General features: G+C 38.6%; 1 protein-coding gene across 1 annotated transcript in view; it reads right to left on the bottom strand.

Moving 5' to 3' along the window:
* Positions 1 to 2,524: 2,524 nt before the first annotated feature.
* LOC111159894 (phospholipid-transporting ATPase IB-like) overlaps positions 2,525 to 17,660 on the bottom strand; it is a 197,253-nt gene continuing 182,117 nt past the window's right edge. Inside the window, exons 38-40 of the mRNA XM_022522564.1 lie at positions 9,977 to 10,065; positions 2,903 to 2,998; positions 2,525 to 2,618 (exon numbers count right to left, since the gene is read on the bottom strand). Coding sequence (XP_022378272.1) covers positions 2,525 to 2,618; positions 2,903 to 2,998; positions 9,977 to 10,065 — 279 coding nt within the window. The remainder of the gene's footprint in view (positions 2,619 to 2,902; positions 2,999 to 9,976; positions 10,066 to 17,660) is intronic.

Here is a 17,660-nt window from a genome sequence, read left to right as displayed (position 1 = left end):
AATGCAGGGCTTGATTCCAGGACCTTGAGATCATGACCTGAGCAGAAGGCAGAGGCTTAACCCACTGAGCTACCCAGGTGCCCCTGCTTCTTTCAAAATAAAATTTTTTCCCCCAACATTTGATGTTTTTTTTTTAATTTTTATTTTTTAAATTTATTTTCAGTGTAACAGTATTCATTGTTTTTGCACCACACCCAGTGCTCCATGCAATACGTGCCCTCTCCAATACCCACCACCTGGTTCCCCCAACCTCCCACCCCCCGCTCCTTCAAGACCCTCAGGTTGTTTTTCAGAGTCCATAGTCTCTCATGGTTCACCTCCCCTTCCAATTTCCCTCACCTCCCTTCTCCTCTCCATCTCCCCATGTCCTCCATGTTATTTGTTATGCTCCACAAATAAGTGAAACCATATGATAATTGACTCTCTCTGCTCGACTTATTTCACTCAGCATAATCTCTTCCAGTCCCGTCCATGTTGCTACAAAAGTTGAGCATTCATCCTTTCTGATAGAGGCATAATACTCCATAGTGTATATGGACCACATCTTCCTTATCCATTCATCCGTTGAAGGGCATCTTGGTTCTTTCCACAGTTTGGCGACCATGGCCATTGCTGCTAAAAACATTGGGGTACAGATGGCCCTTCTTTTCACTACATCTGTATCTTTGGGGTAAATACCCAGTAGTGCAATGGCAGGGTCATAGGGAAGCTCTACTTTTAATTTCTTGAGGACTCTCCACACTGTTCTCCAAAGTGGCTGCACCAACTTGCATTCCCACCAACAGTGTAAGAGGGTTCTCCTTTCTCCACATCCTCTCCAACACATGTTGTTTCCTGTCTTGCTAATTTTGGCCATTCTAACTGGTGTAAGGTGGTATCTCAATGTGGTTTTAATTTGAATCTCCCTGATGGCTAGTGATGATGAACATATTTTCATATGTCTGATAGCCATTTGTATGTCTTCATTGGAGAAGTGTCTGTTCATATCTTCTGCCCATTTTTTGATATGATTATCTGTTTTGTGTGTGTTGAGTTAGAACTCCTCAAACTCAAAATAAAAATTTTTTAAAAAGTGCATTTTGTCCTCTTTACCCAGGTCACACCATCTCCATGCTTAACACAGTACTCCAAATATAGCAGGCATTCAGTATAGTTAAAGACTAATTCTTTGCCTTATAATTCCTGAAAGCCCACCCAAAACCTGAGGACATGCCAGGCTTCATGTGTCTGAAATAGAAGTCTGTTATTACTGAGAAGGAGCATGGTATTTTCATTCAGAAGAACACATAGTTTATGGCAGACCATTGGAACTGACATCTCCCTGGAGATAGTTTGGGTATAGAGATTAAAAATGTTGGGGCGCCTGGGTGGCTCAGTAGGTTAAAGCCTCTGCCTTCAACTCAGGTCATGATCCCAGGGTCCTGGGATTGAGCCCTATGTCGGGCTCTCTGGGCAGCGGGGAGCCTGCTTCCCCTTCTCTCTCTCTCTGCCTGCCTCTCTGCCTACTTGTGATCTCTGTCTGTCAAATAAATAAATAAAATCTTTAAAAAAAATGTTAATACACATTAATTTCTAGCATTTGGCCTATTGTTCTTCAAGGCCAGCAGATCAGGACCAGTGGGAAAAAGGCAACAACTGTGAAAGCAAACAATGTGATTTTTTGTCTTCTTCCAAGGGAGTGGGAGAAAGAGAACAATTCTAGGAGAAGCCCTGGTCCTTTTCTCCTACCGTGCACTTCCCTGACTTCCAGTAGCCACAGCTTCATCTAGAGGGGAGAACACAGACCCTGGATATCTAAACCTTTTTGCAACAATACACAGGGAAAAGTGGCAGAAATTAGCAGATTCTCTGGCTCAACACAGAGATCTGGGTGTCTGTCCACTAACCACCAGAAGTTAAAATAAAGTTAGGATATACAAACTTGATGCACCATCTATTAGAATAATAGCGAGGAAGGTTGTGAAAGGACAAAGCTTTCTTTGAAAACATGTGAGGTGAAATGGAAACATGATTTTCCAAAATGAGTCATTTAAAAAAATTTTTTTGGTAAAGAAAACCATAAGGAGATATCTCAAACTAGTTGTGCATGTGTATGTGTGTTTATGAAGGGACAGTATGTAAGGCACTATAAGCCACTGAAAGGGTCTTGTCTTTTTCTGAGTGATAGGGGAGGTCGTGGAAAGGCAGAGAACAGGGAGTGATATGTCTGATTTACACTGCCAAAGCCTCTTCCCTCTGATTACTACAGGAAGGGCCAGAAGCAGAGATACCTGTTAAGAGGCTACTGAACTAATCAGAAGAAAGATGATAGGGGCTGGACCAGGGCAAGATCGTACAGATAGTTTAAGTGATCTAATTCTCAGTTTACTTTGAGGTAGGAACAACAGGATTTTCTGACATGATGGGTATGGAATAGCAGAAAAGAGGATGTGAGCGTGACTTCAGGATTTTGGGCCTGAGAAATTGGAAGAATGAAGTTGCCATCCACTGAAAGGAGGACATTAGGGGGAGCTAGTGTGGCAGCCTAGGAGTCTGTGCTGCTGGGGATGTGAAGTTCAAGATACCTGTTTGACATGTGCTTAATAAGCTTGGGGAAATCATGGAAAGTGTGGAAGTACCTGGGAGGGAAATGTGGGAAGAATGAGGAGAACAGGGGCCACCTGGGAGACTCAGTACATTAAGCATCTGACTCCTGGTTTCAGCTCAGGTCCATGATCTCATGGGTCATGGGATCGAGCCCAGCATCAAGCTCCACATTCAGTGGCAGTGGGGTCTGCCTGGGGAGTGTCTCCCTCTGCTCCTCCTCCACTTGCTCTCTTTCTTTCTCTGGAATAAACAAATATCTTAAAAAAGAATGAGAACAGCTTTTCAACAAAAGTCAGGATAAAGAGAACAGCCTCACCTCCTTCTAAATATTGTAGGATGACATCTTTGAGCTCTGCTACTTTCCATCTCCCGAACTTCCTCTAGTAACGTTCTCTTGCAGGTATTTCTAATCCTGTATTATGTGGAAAAGATACAGCATAACACATGAGCTTTACACACTCTAAGCAACAATTTCTCCCTTCTTGAATAATTCTGGGCACCCCTTACCTAGAGGCCATATGATAGGGTGCAACGCAGCAGGCCCAGTCTTCCTGTGAAACCAGACTCTATTTTCTTAGTAGCTATGAAGCATTACCAGAAGGGATACTGGAAAGAGCCGGGTAGTGCCCATTAGTAGCCAACCACCTCAAATATAGACTTCCATGCAAATCTACAGATCTGAGTGTGTGTCTAAGCCACAGAGGGCTCTGATTCTGGAGGAGGCCATCTGTATGAATTCAGCCAGACAGTTGAAGATTCATAGGACTGACATGATTCCATATGACTTTTTCTACCATGCTCACTATTCCACAATCTTGATTCTTAAATTTTCAGCTGTGTGCTACCTCCAACCCTCACTTAGGCAAAGAGACCTAGGACTAAGTGTGCCATTTAGTAGCAGTAGTAATGGTAGAGTGGTTGTGTCAGAGCTTCATATATCAGGTGTGCATATTTGAAACGTGCAAAGCAACCTAGAGAGATACTCTCCATTTTCTGTGGCAACTTATTTTCACTGGGGCATCTATTTCTGTCTATATTCAAGCATTCATCATTTATCCACACATGTAGGAGAACCTTATGTTTGTCTTGTCTCTTGAACACAGGTAGATAATTATCAAATCATTCTGAACACCCAGAAAATCGATCTGGGGAGAAAAGAAGCCACATTGTAGAAGGTAGGAGGTGTGGTGATGTGACCTGGGGTAGAAAAGAATCACTGGTGCTGTAGAGGGGAGGAAGCCCTATCACAGAGAATGAGAGAGAGAGAGAGAGAGAAAGGGAGAGAGAGGTGTGCACAGGGGATTACACAAGAAAACACTTCCCCCAAACCACTGACTGGGAAAATGAGAGGGGCTGATTATCACAAGTTTTTGTAAGTGGTGGAGCTGAAAATCTGAAGTTTTAGAAGTCTGTGCCATTGCTAGAATTGAGCCTGATGGACACAGCAGTGTTACTATGGAGAAGGAGGGCAGAGGCCCAGGAGTGGACATCATGCTCTGAGGATCCCCTGCATCACCCTGGGAGAAACTGTTCCCCTTTCTGGAGTGTATTTGAGAGAGGTGACATTGCCTCTGAGGGAACAAAAGAGCCAGCAGGCACCGTTGAGCTGCCCTGTTCATTAACATACGAGTAAAGACACCTGCTGAGGGCAGCTTACTGGATGCTGGCTTTTTGCTATGCTTTACCATAAAACCCCAACCCCTACTTAGTAGTGGGACTGCTTTTCTGTGACAAACCTGTCCCAGCCACAGCCCAGCAAGAGCCTCCCACAGAGGATCAGTGCAGTCTGCACTGTGACTGCTCCCCCAAATTTGGAGTTTTGAAAACTATTTGCATGCCTGAGATAAAACACAGGAGTACTACTCCACCAGACAGGCAGATGGCTTGGACACAGACAAGGTGAACGCAGGGCTTTGACAGAAGCCTGGGACACAAGAAGGGAGATTGTTCACTTTTCTGTGAGGGCTTCATGAACAGCTGCAGACGTGAACTCTCTCCGGGGAAGAGAGCAGACTGACGCCATTTTTTACCCCTCCCATCAACATGGACAGACTTCAATGAGCAGAATAGTGCACAGAGTGGATTCTGGAGCTGCTTACACCAAGCCCTGATTGCTCTGCAGGTGCCTTTTTTAATAGGACAAGTGTGACTGAGAGCCAGAGCAGCAGCAGAGCCCTTCCCCAGAAGGCCAGCAACCCCCTTCCACCCCACAAGCACAAGGTCTACTAATCATAGAGTGCTACAAAGCTTCAACTCTAGAGGAAATAGGACCAAGCAAAGGTTTTCCCAACACACAAAAACAGAGACCTAGACAAAATGTCAAGTTGGAGGAATTAATCCCAAAAGAAAGAACAAGAAGGGGCCATGACCAGGGAGCTAATCAAAATAGGTATAAGTAATATTCCTGAACCAGAATTTAAGACAACAATCATAAGGATACGAGCTGGGCTTGAGAAAAGCATAGAAGAAACCAGAGAGATGCTTATTGCAGAGATAAAACACCTAAAAACTAGTCAGGCCAAAATAAAAAAATGCAATAACTAAGATGCAAAACCAACTAAATATAATGACCATAAGAAGCAGAGGATAGAATAAGTGATACAGAAGATAAAATTATGGAAGCCAATGAAGCTGAAAAGAAGAGGGGAAGAAAAATATTCGATCATGAATGTAGACTTAAGTCTGCAGCTTCATAGTGTGTAATAACTTTTGTATCATGGGAGTCCCACAGGAAGGGAGAGAAAAGGGGCAGAAGGTTTATTTAAGTAAATTGCAGCTAAAAACTTCCCTAATCTGGGGAAAGAAACAGGCATCCAAATCCAGAAGAGACAGAAAATTCTTATCAAAATCAACAAGAGCCAGCCAACACCAAGGCATGACATAGTAAAATTTGCAAAACACAGAGATAAGGAAAGAATCCTGAAAGCAACAAGGGAAAAGAAATCACTAACCTACAAGGGAAGACAAATCAGGTTAGCAGCAGATCTCTCCATAGAAACCTGGCAGACCAGAAGAGAATGGCATAATTTATTCAATGTGCTGAATAGGAAAAAATATGCAGCCAAGAATACTTTATCCAGCAAGGCTGTCATTCACAATAAAAGGAGAGAGAGTTTCCCAAACAAACAAAAACTAAGAGTTTATAACCCTAAACCAGCCCTGCAAGAAATATTAAAGGGGACTCTATGAGTGAGAAAGACCAAAAGTAACAAAGACTGGAAAGGAACAGAGAAAACCTCCGGAAACAATAACTTTATAGGTAATAGGGGATAAATTCATATCTATCCATAATTACTCTAAATGTAAATTACTCTAAATATAAATGCTCCAATCAAAAAACATAGGGTCATCATGTCAAAAGAGATGAAAAAACCAAGACCCATCTATATGCAGCCAGCAAGAGAACTGTTTTATTTTATTTTTTAAAAGATTTTATTTATTTGAGAGCACAGAGCAAGAAAGAGAGAGCATGAAGTGGAGGGGAGGAGCAGAGGGAGAGGCAGGCTCCCATGAGCAGGTAGCCCAACACAGGGCTTGATCCCAGACTCTGGGATCCCAGAGACCTGGGATCAAGCCCTAAACCAAAGGCAGATATTTAACCAACTGAGCCATCCAGGTGGCCCAAGAAAATCATTTTAGACCTAAAGACACCTCCAGATAGAAGTGAGGGGATGGGGGAACCATCTGTCATGTTAATGGATGTCAAAAGAAAGCCAGCGTAGCCATACTTATGAGACAAACTAGATTTTAAACCAAAGACTGTAACAAGAGATGAAGAAAGGCCCTGTATCATAATAAATCATAATAAAGGGGTCCCAGGAGAATTCTACCAGACAGCTAAAGATGAGTTAATACCTATTCTTAAACTATTCCAAAAAAATAGAAATGAAAGGAAAATTTCCAAACTCATTTTACAAGACCAGCATTAACTTGATTCTAAAACCAGACGAAGACCCAACTAAAGAGGAGAATTAGAGGCCAATATCCCTAGTGAACATGGATGCAATAACTCGCAATAAGATACTAGCAAATTGAATCCAACAGTATATTAAAGGAATTATTTACCACAATCAAGTGGGATTTATTCCTGGGCTGCAGGGATGGTTCAATATTCACGAATCAATCAGTATGATACACCACATTAATAAAAGGAAGAATAAGAACCATATGATCCTCTCAATAGATTCAGAAAAAGCTTTTGACAAAATAAAACAGCAATTCTTGATAAAAACCCTCAATAAAGTATGGATAGATGGAACATATGTCAACATTATAAAGGCCATATATGAAAGAACCACAGCTAATATCATCCTCAATGGGGAAAAACTGAGAGCTTTTCCTCTAAAATCAGGAAAAATACAGGAATGTCCACTCTCATCATTATTATTTAACCTAGTACTGGAAGTCCCAGCCTCAGCAATCATACAATAGAAATAAATAAAAGGCATCCAAATGGCAAGGAAGAAGTTGACATTGACTATTTGCAAATGACATGATACTCTATGTGGGCAACCTAAAAGACTCCACCAAAAAATTGCTAGAACTGATACAAGAATTCAGCAAAGTCACAGGCTATAAAATCAATGTACAGAACAGCAGAAAGAGAAATCAAGGAATAGATCCCATTTACAATTGCACCAAAACCCACAAGATACCCAGGAGTAAAGCTAACCAAAGAGGTAAAAAGATCTGTACTCTGAAAACCATAGAACACTGATGAAAGAAATTGAAAATGACACAAAGAAATGGAAAAAACATTCTATGATCATGGATTGGAAAACAAATATTGTTAAAATGTCTATACTACAAACAATTTACAAATTTAATGCAATCCCTATCAAAATACCACCATTTTTCACAGAGCTAGAACAAACAAACAATGGCAGAATTTGTGTAAAACCAGAAAAGACTCCACATAACCAAAGTTAATGTTGAATTGTTTATCTGAGATGGCATTTTTAAATGAAGTCCCATATACCCACAGCACAACCAAATTCATTTGTTAAGTTGCTGTAAAATGCTGTCACTAAAGCCACTGGGCTTATAGGGGCAGTTCTTTTGGCTCCGTTTTGTTTTTTACCTCAATATATCTGTTTCCTTTACTAATCTATTTACATTTCCTGTTTATAACATATTCTATGATTCAGAATGATTTAAAAATCTTGGTACAATCCCAGGAAGACACTTAAGTGAAAATTAAGCAAAAATTGTGAAATGATTCAGTGAAGTAAGTCAAGCAGAGAAAGACAATCATCAAATGGTTTCACTCATATGTGAAATATGAGTGAATATGAAATACGTAATATAAGGAATAGAGCAGAGGATCATAGAAGAAGGGAGGGAAAACTGAATGGGAAGTCATCAGAGAGAAAAACCATGAGAATCTTAACTATAAGAAACAAACTGAGGGTTGCTGGAGAGGTGGTGGGTGGGAGGGATGGGATAACAGAGTGATGGGCATTAAGGAGTGCACATGATATAATGAGCACTGGGTGTTACAGGCAACTAATGAATCATTGAACACTACATCAAAAAGTAAAGGTGTATTAGATGTTGGCTAATCGATCTTTATTAAAAACTGAAATAATTCAAACATACATGTTACTTGGATTTTAAAAGACTGTGCATACTACTAAAATACTTTTTTTGAGCTGCATAGCACTTACACAAAAGTATAAACTTCAAAGATTTCACAGTCCCTTTTGACTTACATACTTTCACACCTGTATTTACCATATTACAAAACAAAACAAAAACAAAGAAAAATGGTATGCTAAATTATCTTTACTCACAGAAGAAAAAGAGGTCTCAAGTAATTAAAAAGACAACAACAGGGGCACCTGGGTGGCTCAGTGGGTTAAGCCTCTGCCTTCGGCTTAGGACATGATCTCAGGGTTCTGGGATCGAACTCCGTATTAGGCTCTCTGCTCAGCGGGGAGCCTGCTTCCCCCTCTCTCTCCACCTGCCTCTCTGCCTACTTGTGATCTCTCTCTCTGTCAAATAAATAAATAAAATCTCAAAAAATAAATAAATAAACAAAAAGACAACAACAAATTCAAGATTATCATTACTTGCCTTGAAAATGCAGTTGGGAACTTGCAGACAACCTTGGCTATACTCAATGGTAGAGAAGATGCTAACATACTGATAGGATGATTCTAACATAAGCCCCTCAGTTCTCAGTGTACCTTTATCTCTTCCTGGAAATCTGGAATCTACACCTAGATGAAGATATCACTGGGGAATCAATTCACAGAAGCCACAGGTTTTATTTTTATTTATTTACTTTTTTGTTATCTTCAGTTAGCCACCCCATTTAGTACATCATTAGTTTTTGATGTTGTGTTCAATGATTCATTAGTTGCCTATAATACCCAGTGCTCACACATGCCCTCCTTAATACCCATCACCCAGCTACCCCAGCCCCATCACCCTCCTCCCCCTCTGAAATCCTCAGTTTATTTCCCCAGAGTGCAGAGTCTCTCATGGTTTGTCTCCCTCTCTCATTTCCCACCCTCCAGTTTTCCCTCCCTTCCCCTATGGTCTTCCATGCTATTCCTTATATTCCACATATGAGTGAGATCATAGGTTTTAAAAGATCCAAGTTAACACCTACAGTCAATACCATGGATCAAAATTAATATTATCCCTTCTAGAATATTTCTTCCTCTGCATCTTAGTTTGAAATTTATAATGTTTCAGAGCTTTGTTTACATTGTAGATTATATACAATGATCTTATGTAAGTTATTTCTGATTTTGAAAGCTTATAATTTCATGGATTCTTTGTACTACCTCAGGGATTTCAGGGATTTCTAGCACCTTAGTTTAAAGGTTTTTTTTTTTTTTTTTTCTGTGTGATTTGGTTAAAAAAAAAAAAGTGGGAGGATTCTGTAATCTAATACATATTCTGGGAGAACTATATTTGATAGATTCTTATTCCAAATATTTTTTAAAAGAAGAATATCTAATTTGAATATCTCCCTCCTAGTTCTTATTTTATTATTGGCTTTTAATTTGTGATCCTCTGGTATCAGCTTTTGGTTCCTCTAAAGTGCAAAGAAGCTCTATAAATCCCACTTCTAAAGAGTAAATGGATGACCTTTCAGGAAAAAAAAAATCACAAATTAGGTAATATCACTATAAATTTTTACCTCTCGTGAGTTTTGATGCTCTTTTGTTGTTTGTTTGTTTGTTTGTTTCTAAATTGAGTGCTGGTAAATCAGTGGCAAAAGCAGAGAGCATTCACTTCCTCTAAATGTTCCATGACTTTTAATATTCATAAAATGGCCAATTTTTAAATTTAATTTGATGTGAAAACCATAGAATTGGAAAAGAACAATTAACTATTACAGCTTATCTTTTGGTTACTACTTCATTTTTCAACTTACGATTTCCATATTAAATTTAGAATCAGGCACACAATAGGGACTATGAAAAAACCCAGCCAGAAGTATGGACAAACCAGGACCATCTTGACCTGCAAATAAACAGAAATGAAGAGTATTTAAATAGGAATCTTTTAGTTTGTCAGGATTGGGTACCAAGTGCAACTCTCAGTTTCTCTTCTCCACAAAAACCTGGAGATGCAGGTTTGGATACAGTCATAGAGTCTAGAACTACTAAACCAATGTACACACATAACGCCAAACAGTAGTATTAGCTACTTAATTTAATAGCATATTTTATAAACAACCTTGTTGTTTATAAACAACTAAATAACTATTTTGATCAAGTAAGTTGTATTTCAGGAATGCAAGAGTGGTTCAACCTTATATTACCTAGCAATACACCTTTAACTTCCAGACATTGTGTGTAAGGCAATTTTGCCATTATAGTCCTCTGGGAAAACTCACTCTTCTCTCTGCCTGACAGATTAACTGGTAACAGATCACTTTAATTCAATAAGGACTGTACTGACTTGAGACTGGGTAAGGCTCTGCATTGTATAATATATTTTTAATTTTCTGTATATTCTAATAGTTCAACATCTTAAAAAACCTTTCTATCTGAAGACTGCCCCTCCCAGGGCTAGTCTATTCTTAGAGATAGTAAGATCTCAACTGGGAGGATGCCTTTGCTCTGCAAATTCAAGGGCTAAATCCACAGCCCTATCTCCTCTATCTGGCCCATACACCCCAGGAGGCAATATTCCTCTGCTGTAATCACCCCAGAACCAAGAACCAGGCAACTAGAAACCACCTATAGGCCAAAACCTGCAAAAATCACTCAAACAAGCCATTCCTGGGCTGTTTACCCACTCTGCCTTGCTTTCCCCTTGAAAAACCCAATAAAGGCAAGGCCTACAAGCTCCTGAGCTCCTGTGTTCTGTCTCCTGAAAACCTTGGTATTTTTCCCTTTTGGCCCCATGTGGCATTCTGTGATTTATCTTTAGGAACTGTGAGAATGATAAATTTTGTTAAAATGGCAATAGTATGTCCTTACCTATCAGTAGTTACTTCAAATGTAAATGGATTAAATTGTCCAATCAAAAGACACAGAGTGACTGAATGGATAGAAGAAAATAAGATCCAGGTATACCTGGGTGGCTCAGTCGCTTAAGCATCTGCCTTTCACTCAGGTCATGATCTGGGGTTCTGGGATCCAGCCCTGCATTGGGCTCCATGCTCAGTGGGGAGTCTGTTTCTCCCTCTCCCTCTGTCCTTTCCCCCACTTGTGCATGCTCTCTAAGAAAATCTAAAAACAAAAATAAGATCTAACAGTATGCTGCTAAGAGACTCACTTCAGCTTTAAGGACACATAGGCACAAAGTAAAGGTATTGAAAAATACATTACAAATAAATGGTAACCAAAAGAGAGCAGGAGTGGCTGTACTTGTATTAGATAAAGTGATATTCAGGCCAAATTAGTCACAAGAGACAGAGAAGATCACTGTATAGTATGGGGGTCAACTCATTAAGAGGATATAAGAATTGTAAATTATTTGCACTCAGCAGTGTTGCACCTAAGTATTTAAACCAGATACTAATGAAACTGAAGGAGGAAAATTAGAACAATATAATAGTAGAAATTCAATACTCCACTTTCAACAATGGATAGGTCATTTAGACAGAAAAATCAATAAGGAAACAGCTTACATTAATACCACAAAAGGCAAAATGGACCTTGTAGACACATACAGAACATTTGATCCAACAGCACAAGAATACACATTCCTCTCCAGTGCACATGGAACACTCTACAGGATAGATCACATCCTGGGCCACAAAGCAAAAAGACAACCTACTGAATGGGAGGTATTTGTAAATCATATATTCAATCAGAAGTTAATATCCAAAATATATAAAGAACTTATAGAAGTCAATGCCAAAGAGAGAGAGAGAGAGAGAGAGAGAGAGAGAGAGAGAAGAAATAAATATTTCAACTAAAATGGGCTGAAGACGCAAATGGACATTTTTCTAAGGAAGATTTGCAGATAGACAATAGACAAATGAAAGGATGCTCAACATCCCTAATCATCAGAGAAATGTAAGTCAAAACCACACCTTATACCTGTCAGAATGGCTAGAATTAAAATAAAAAATAACAACTGTTGGTGAGAATATGGAGAAAAAGGAATCTTCATGCTGTCAGGAATGTAAATTTGTGCAGCCACTATGGAAAACAGTATGGAGGTCCCTCAAAAATTAAAAAGAAATACTATATGATCCAGTAATTCTGCTACTAGGTATTTACCCAAAGAAAAGGAAAACACTAATTCAAAAAGATACATACATCCCTATATTTATTGCAATATTATTTACAATACCCAAGATATGGATGCAATTTAAGTGTCCATCAATAGATGAATGGATAAAGAAGTGGTGTGTGTGTACACACACATGTGTATGTATATACACATACATACATATACACAATGGACTATTATTTGGCCGTAAAAAGAATGATATCTTACCATTTATGACATCACAGGTGGACCTAGAAGTATTATACTAAGTGAAACACATCAGACAGAAAAAGACAAATGCCATGTGATTTAACTTACCTATGGAATCTATAAACAAAACAAATGAATAAATCTAAATACAGAGAACTGGTGGTTGCCAGACAGTTGGGGGTGAGAGGATTGGTGAAAAGGGTAAAAAGGAGTGGAAGGGATAGGCTTCCAGTTGTGGAATGAGTAAGTCATGGTATTAAAGGTATAGCACAGTGAATATAGCCAAGGGTATCGTAAGAGTATTGTATGCTGATAGATGGTAGTTACACTTGGAAGTGAGCATAGGATAACATATAGAGTTGTTGCATCACTATGTTATACACTTGAAGTTCATAAAATGCTGTAGGTTAATTATATTTTAATTAAAAAACAAAACTCAACAAAAATAGTTCAGAAACAAAAAAGGAAATTGGAAAGTATCTTTAGACAAACAAAAATGAAAACACAACATACCAAAACCAGGGTATGGCAAAAGCAATTTTAAGAACAAAGTTTATAGCAATAAATGTTTATATCAAGGAAGAAAGGATCTCAAACAATTTAACTTAAAAACTTAAAGAACTAGAAGAACAAGAACTAAACCCACAGCCAAAAGGAAGGAAATAATAAAGATTAGAGCAAGAATAAAGTAACAGGATTCTAGGATGATGGCAGAATAAGAAGCCATGGGGATCTGTCCCTGCCCTAAACAACAACACTGCACTCATAGAATGTGTCTGTTTTTGAACTCTGAAATCTATTGAAGGCTTGCATATTACAGGGGGTGACTTGAATGGTAAATTGTGTTTAGCTTTGGTCAATTTCAGCTCTTAATGCAGTAGCACTACCCATCATGTATTCCCAGTCAAGTGGCACATATTTCTGGAGCATCTTGCTTACAAAATAGGGGAAACTGACTAGGGGAAAGAAGGCTGTTATCCAAATATTGGAAGTCTTTGCTCTGATCCACTGATTGCTGCTTCTGATCACAGAGGTGCAAAGAGGGGGACCACAAGTGTTGTTGTACATCCCTGCATTGTTCCAAGCCTCTCCCCTCTGACTGAAGTGACTTCAGAGGGCCTTTAAGCACAGGAACTCTTTGTCCACTCCATTTTTTTCCACTTTTTCCCCTTTTAGGAGCCAGACAAATTTAACACTAGGACATTCAAAACCAGCTATATATACAAGTAAAATTAGAAAGTGACCACTTGTGCCCAGGGAGAAGTCAGGAAGGACCTAGGAGGACATTAAGTATATACCTCAAATTAATCTTCAGCACAGAGGCAGCCTTACAATAAACAAACAAACAAAAATAACAAAACAAGCAAACCCTGGGGAAAAGGGGAAATTCTATTTCCAGAGTTATCACATTATTAGATTTTAATTTCCAGTGTTTGACTAAAAATTCATAAAACACACAAAGAAATAGGGAAGTATGTCCCATTCAAAGGAAAAAATGATCTTTAAAAGTACATAGTCAATTTTAGTTTATTTTTATGTATGGTGTAAGAAGTCCAGTTTCATTCTTTTGTATGTAGCCATCCAATTTTCCCAACAACATTTGTTGAAGAGAATGTCTTTTTTCCATTGCATATTCTTGCCTCCTTTGTTGAAGATTAATTGACCATATAATCATGAGTTTATTTCTGGGTTCTCTATTCTGTTCCATTGATTGCTGTGTCTGTTTTTGTGCCAGTACCATACTGCTTTGATTACTATAGATTTAGAGTATCTTGAAATCTGCAATTGTGGTATTTCTGGGTTTGTTCTTCTTTTCCTTCTTCTTTAGAGAGAGAAAAAGAGAGAGACAGGTGGGGGAGGGTAGGAGAGGGAGAGAGAGGGAGAGAATCTTAAGTAGGTTCCACAATCAAGCATGGAGCCTGATATGAGGCTTGATTTCACAACCACGAGATCGTGACCTGAGCTGAAACCAAGAGTCAGATGCTTAATCAACTGAGCCATGCAGGTGCTCCTGTTCTTTTTCAATATTGCTTTGGCTATTCAGAGTCTTTTGTGGTTCCATACAAATTTTAAGATTACTTGTTCTAGTTCTGTGAAAAATCCTGTTGGTATTTTGACAGGAATTGCATTAAATGTGTTTATTGCTTTGGGTAATACAAACATTTTAACAATATTTGTTTTCTCAATCCATGAACATGAAATATCTTCCCATTTGTTTATCATCTTCCATTTCTTTCATCAATGTTTTATAGATTTCAGAGTGATGAAACTGTTATCTCTTTGGTTAAGTTTATTCTTAGTTTTTTTTTTTTATTTTGGGTGCAATTGTAAATGGATTGTTTTCCTTAATTTCTCATTCTGTTACTTCATTATTAGCGTATAGAAATGTAACCAATTTCTGTATATTGATTTTGTATCCTATGACCTTACTATATTCATTTATAAGTTCCAGTAGGTTTTTTTGGTGGAATCCTCAGGATTTTCTATATATAGTATCATGTCATTTGCAAATAGTGACAGTTTTACTTCTTCCTTACCAATTTGCATGCTTTTTATTTCTTTTCTCATCTGATTGCTGTAGCTAGGACTTCCAGTATTATGTTTAATAGAAGTGGTGAGAGTGGACATACTTGGCCTGTTCCTGATCTTAGGCGAAAAGCTCTGTTTTTCACTGACATTCTCAATTATAATACAAAATTTATGACAATTTAAATATCCTCTCTTAAATGGGAACAAAATGAGCTTATCACCATTCCCTTACTATAGTACTTATTCTACCACATTTATGAATTAGGGCTCATTTTAATATTTTATTATTTAAAGACACTTTACCAGGGCATAATTGGCTTACAGTAAACTGAACATATTCAAAGCGAACAATTTGCTATGTTTGACATCCACGATGCTCATAAGATCATTATCACAATCAAGACTATAACTAGCACACCAGGATTCTCTTTATCCTGCAATGTAAGCATCCCTTCCTGCCCTTCCCTGCCATGTGCCACCCACTACCCTCTCTCCAGTTAACCACTGATCTGCTTTCTGCCACTATAAATTTGCTGGAAATTTTTGCAAACAGATCCATACGCTTTGTAAACTTTTTGGCCTGGTTTATTTCTCTTAACGTAATTATTTTGACAGCCATCCATGTTGTTGTATGTGTGAGTAATTTCTTGTTTCCTTTTTATCACTGAATGATATTCATAATAATGTGATTTGTCTTTTCATTCACCTGTCATTGCACTTTTTGGGATTGTTTCTAGTTTTGGCCCTTGCAAACCAAGTTGCTACGAATATTCATATTCAAGTCTTTGTGTGAACATACGCTTTCACAGGGAGTAGAATGACGGGGTCTGACGGTGTATGTACATGACACTTTTATGAAACTGCCAAACGGCTTTCCAGTTTCACATTCTTATGAGCAGCATATGAGAACTGCAGTAGCTCCACAGCCTCATCCACTCTTGGTATTGACATTTTTATAATTTTATCCATGCTAATAGTTGTGTGTTGCTGTCTCGTTTTGGTTTTAATTTGTATTTACCTCACAACGAATGCTGTTGAGCATCTTTTCATTTGCTTTGTTAGTCATATATATTCTTTGGTAAAGTATCTATTTGAGTATTTTGCCCATTGTATAATTTGGTCATTTTATCTTTATTATTTGCCTTCTTCTTCTCAGTTTGGGTTTCATTTGTAGTTTTTCTAGTTTCTTAATGTGGAAGCTAGAGCTGTTTATTTGAAAACATTCTTTTTTACAGATATAGTGCTAAAAATTTCCCTCTAAGTACTACATCAGTTGCATTTTACAAATTTTAACATGTCATGTTTTCATTTTCATTTAGTTCATAATGTCCAACTTCCTCTTTGACATATAAAGTATGTCAATTGCCCTTACCTCCTGGACTGACTTTAAAAGTTTTTAAAAGATTTTATTATTTTTTTTGATGGAGAGAGAGGGCACAAGCAGGGGGAGCAGCAGGCAGAGGGAGAGGGAGAGGAAGAAGCAGACTCCCAGTTGAGCAGGGAGTCCGATAGGGTGCTCAATCCCAGGACCCTGGGAATGTGACTTGAACCAAAGACAGGTCCTTAACTGACTGAGCTACCCAGGTGCCCCTGGATTGACTTTGAAACAGTGCATGTATAGGTTGAGACTTTAAGAGACTCAGCAGAAAACAGAGAGCAGGCTGAAAAATCAAGCCAGACTTGGTGCCCACCCAATATTTGGGAGAGAGAGATTGTACTTTAAGACTTGCCAAATGGGAATGCCCTTGGTGAACATCCAGTGTCTTCTTGAGATCCCAGAGAAGCTGTGCCCTAGAAGTAAATGCCTCAAGTTGGAAGAGAGTACTACACGCTGGGAATAAGGCCATGATAGTTAATGGCAAAATAAACTATGCTTGGCCCTGTCAAAGTACCATGCCTATGCCTCTCATTTCTCTATGGCTACATCTTCTTGAGGGTTTTGTCCCTAGTACAGGCATTTCAGCAGCCTGAGACTCTGAATTCTACCTCCCCCTCCCAGTAAGATCACTGCATTAACTTTGGGCTCCTCTTCTTGTACTGTAAACTGAGAAATGTTCCTAGGGAAGATGCTAGGATAAGGAAGAAAAAGGCTTCCCTTCTTTCAAGAATCATATCCTCAAGTATTACTCTGTTGGTTTCTAGCCAATGTCTTCAAATAATTCTTATATCTTGTTCAGTTTTTAGAGTTGTTTTTGTCAGACTTTTCTAATATTGGCCACTTAATCATGGCCGAAACAGGAAGTCTCTTAAAATTCTTATTTCCTAAGAATTGGGCTGACTTAAGCCAGGGGTACAAGGGTCATCTCTTATTTACACAGAGAAAGACAGTGAGTATGACAGACAGGTAGACAGACAGGGATTGAACTGGGCAATTCTGGACCAGTGTTCCTCTATTTGGTAAGTGACTGACTTTGGACCAAGGCTATTTCTAGTTCTACAATCACGTAATTCTGTGATCCATTTTGTAAGTGCCATAGGCCTAATCCCACATTATAAGTATAGACAAAGTCGAATTTAGAAATATGTAAATAATTATAAAAATCTAAAAAGTATCACTTCTGAGGTTTAACATAAGCAAAATAACAGTTTCAAGAGACTTTAAAATATTTAGAAGCTGGAGCTCCCGGAGCTCCAAGAATTGTCTATTC

The sequence above is a fragment of the Enhydra lutris genome, unplaced genomic scaffold, assembly GCF_002288905.1.
Source record: "Enhydra lutris kenyoni isolate GAN:26980312 unplaced genomic scaffold, ASM228890v2 scaffoldscaffold71, whole genome shotgun sequence".
Lineage (NCBI taxonomy): Eukaryota > Metazoa > Chordata > Mammalia > Carnivora > Mustelidae > Enhydra > Enhydra lutris.
Note: the sequence above shows the minus strand (reverse complement) of the source record. Positions and strands in the feature narration are given on the sequence as shown.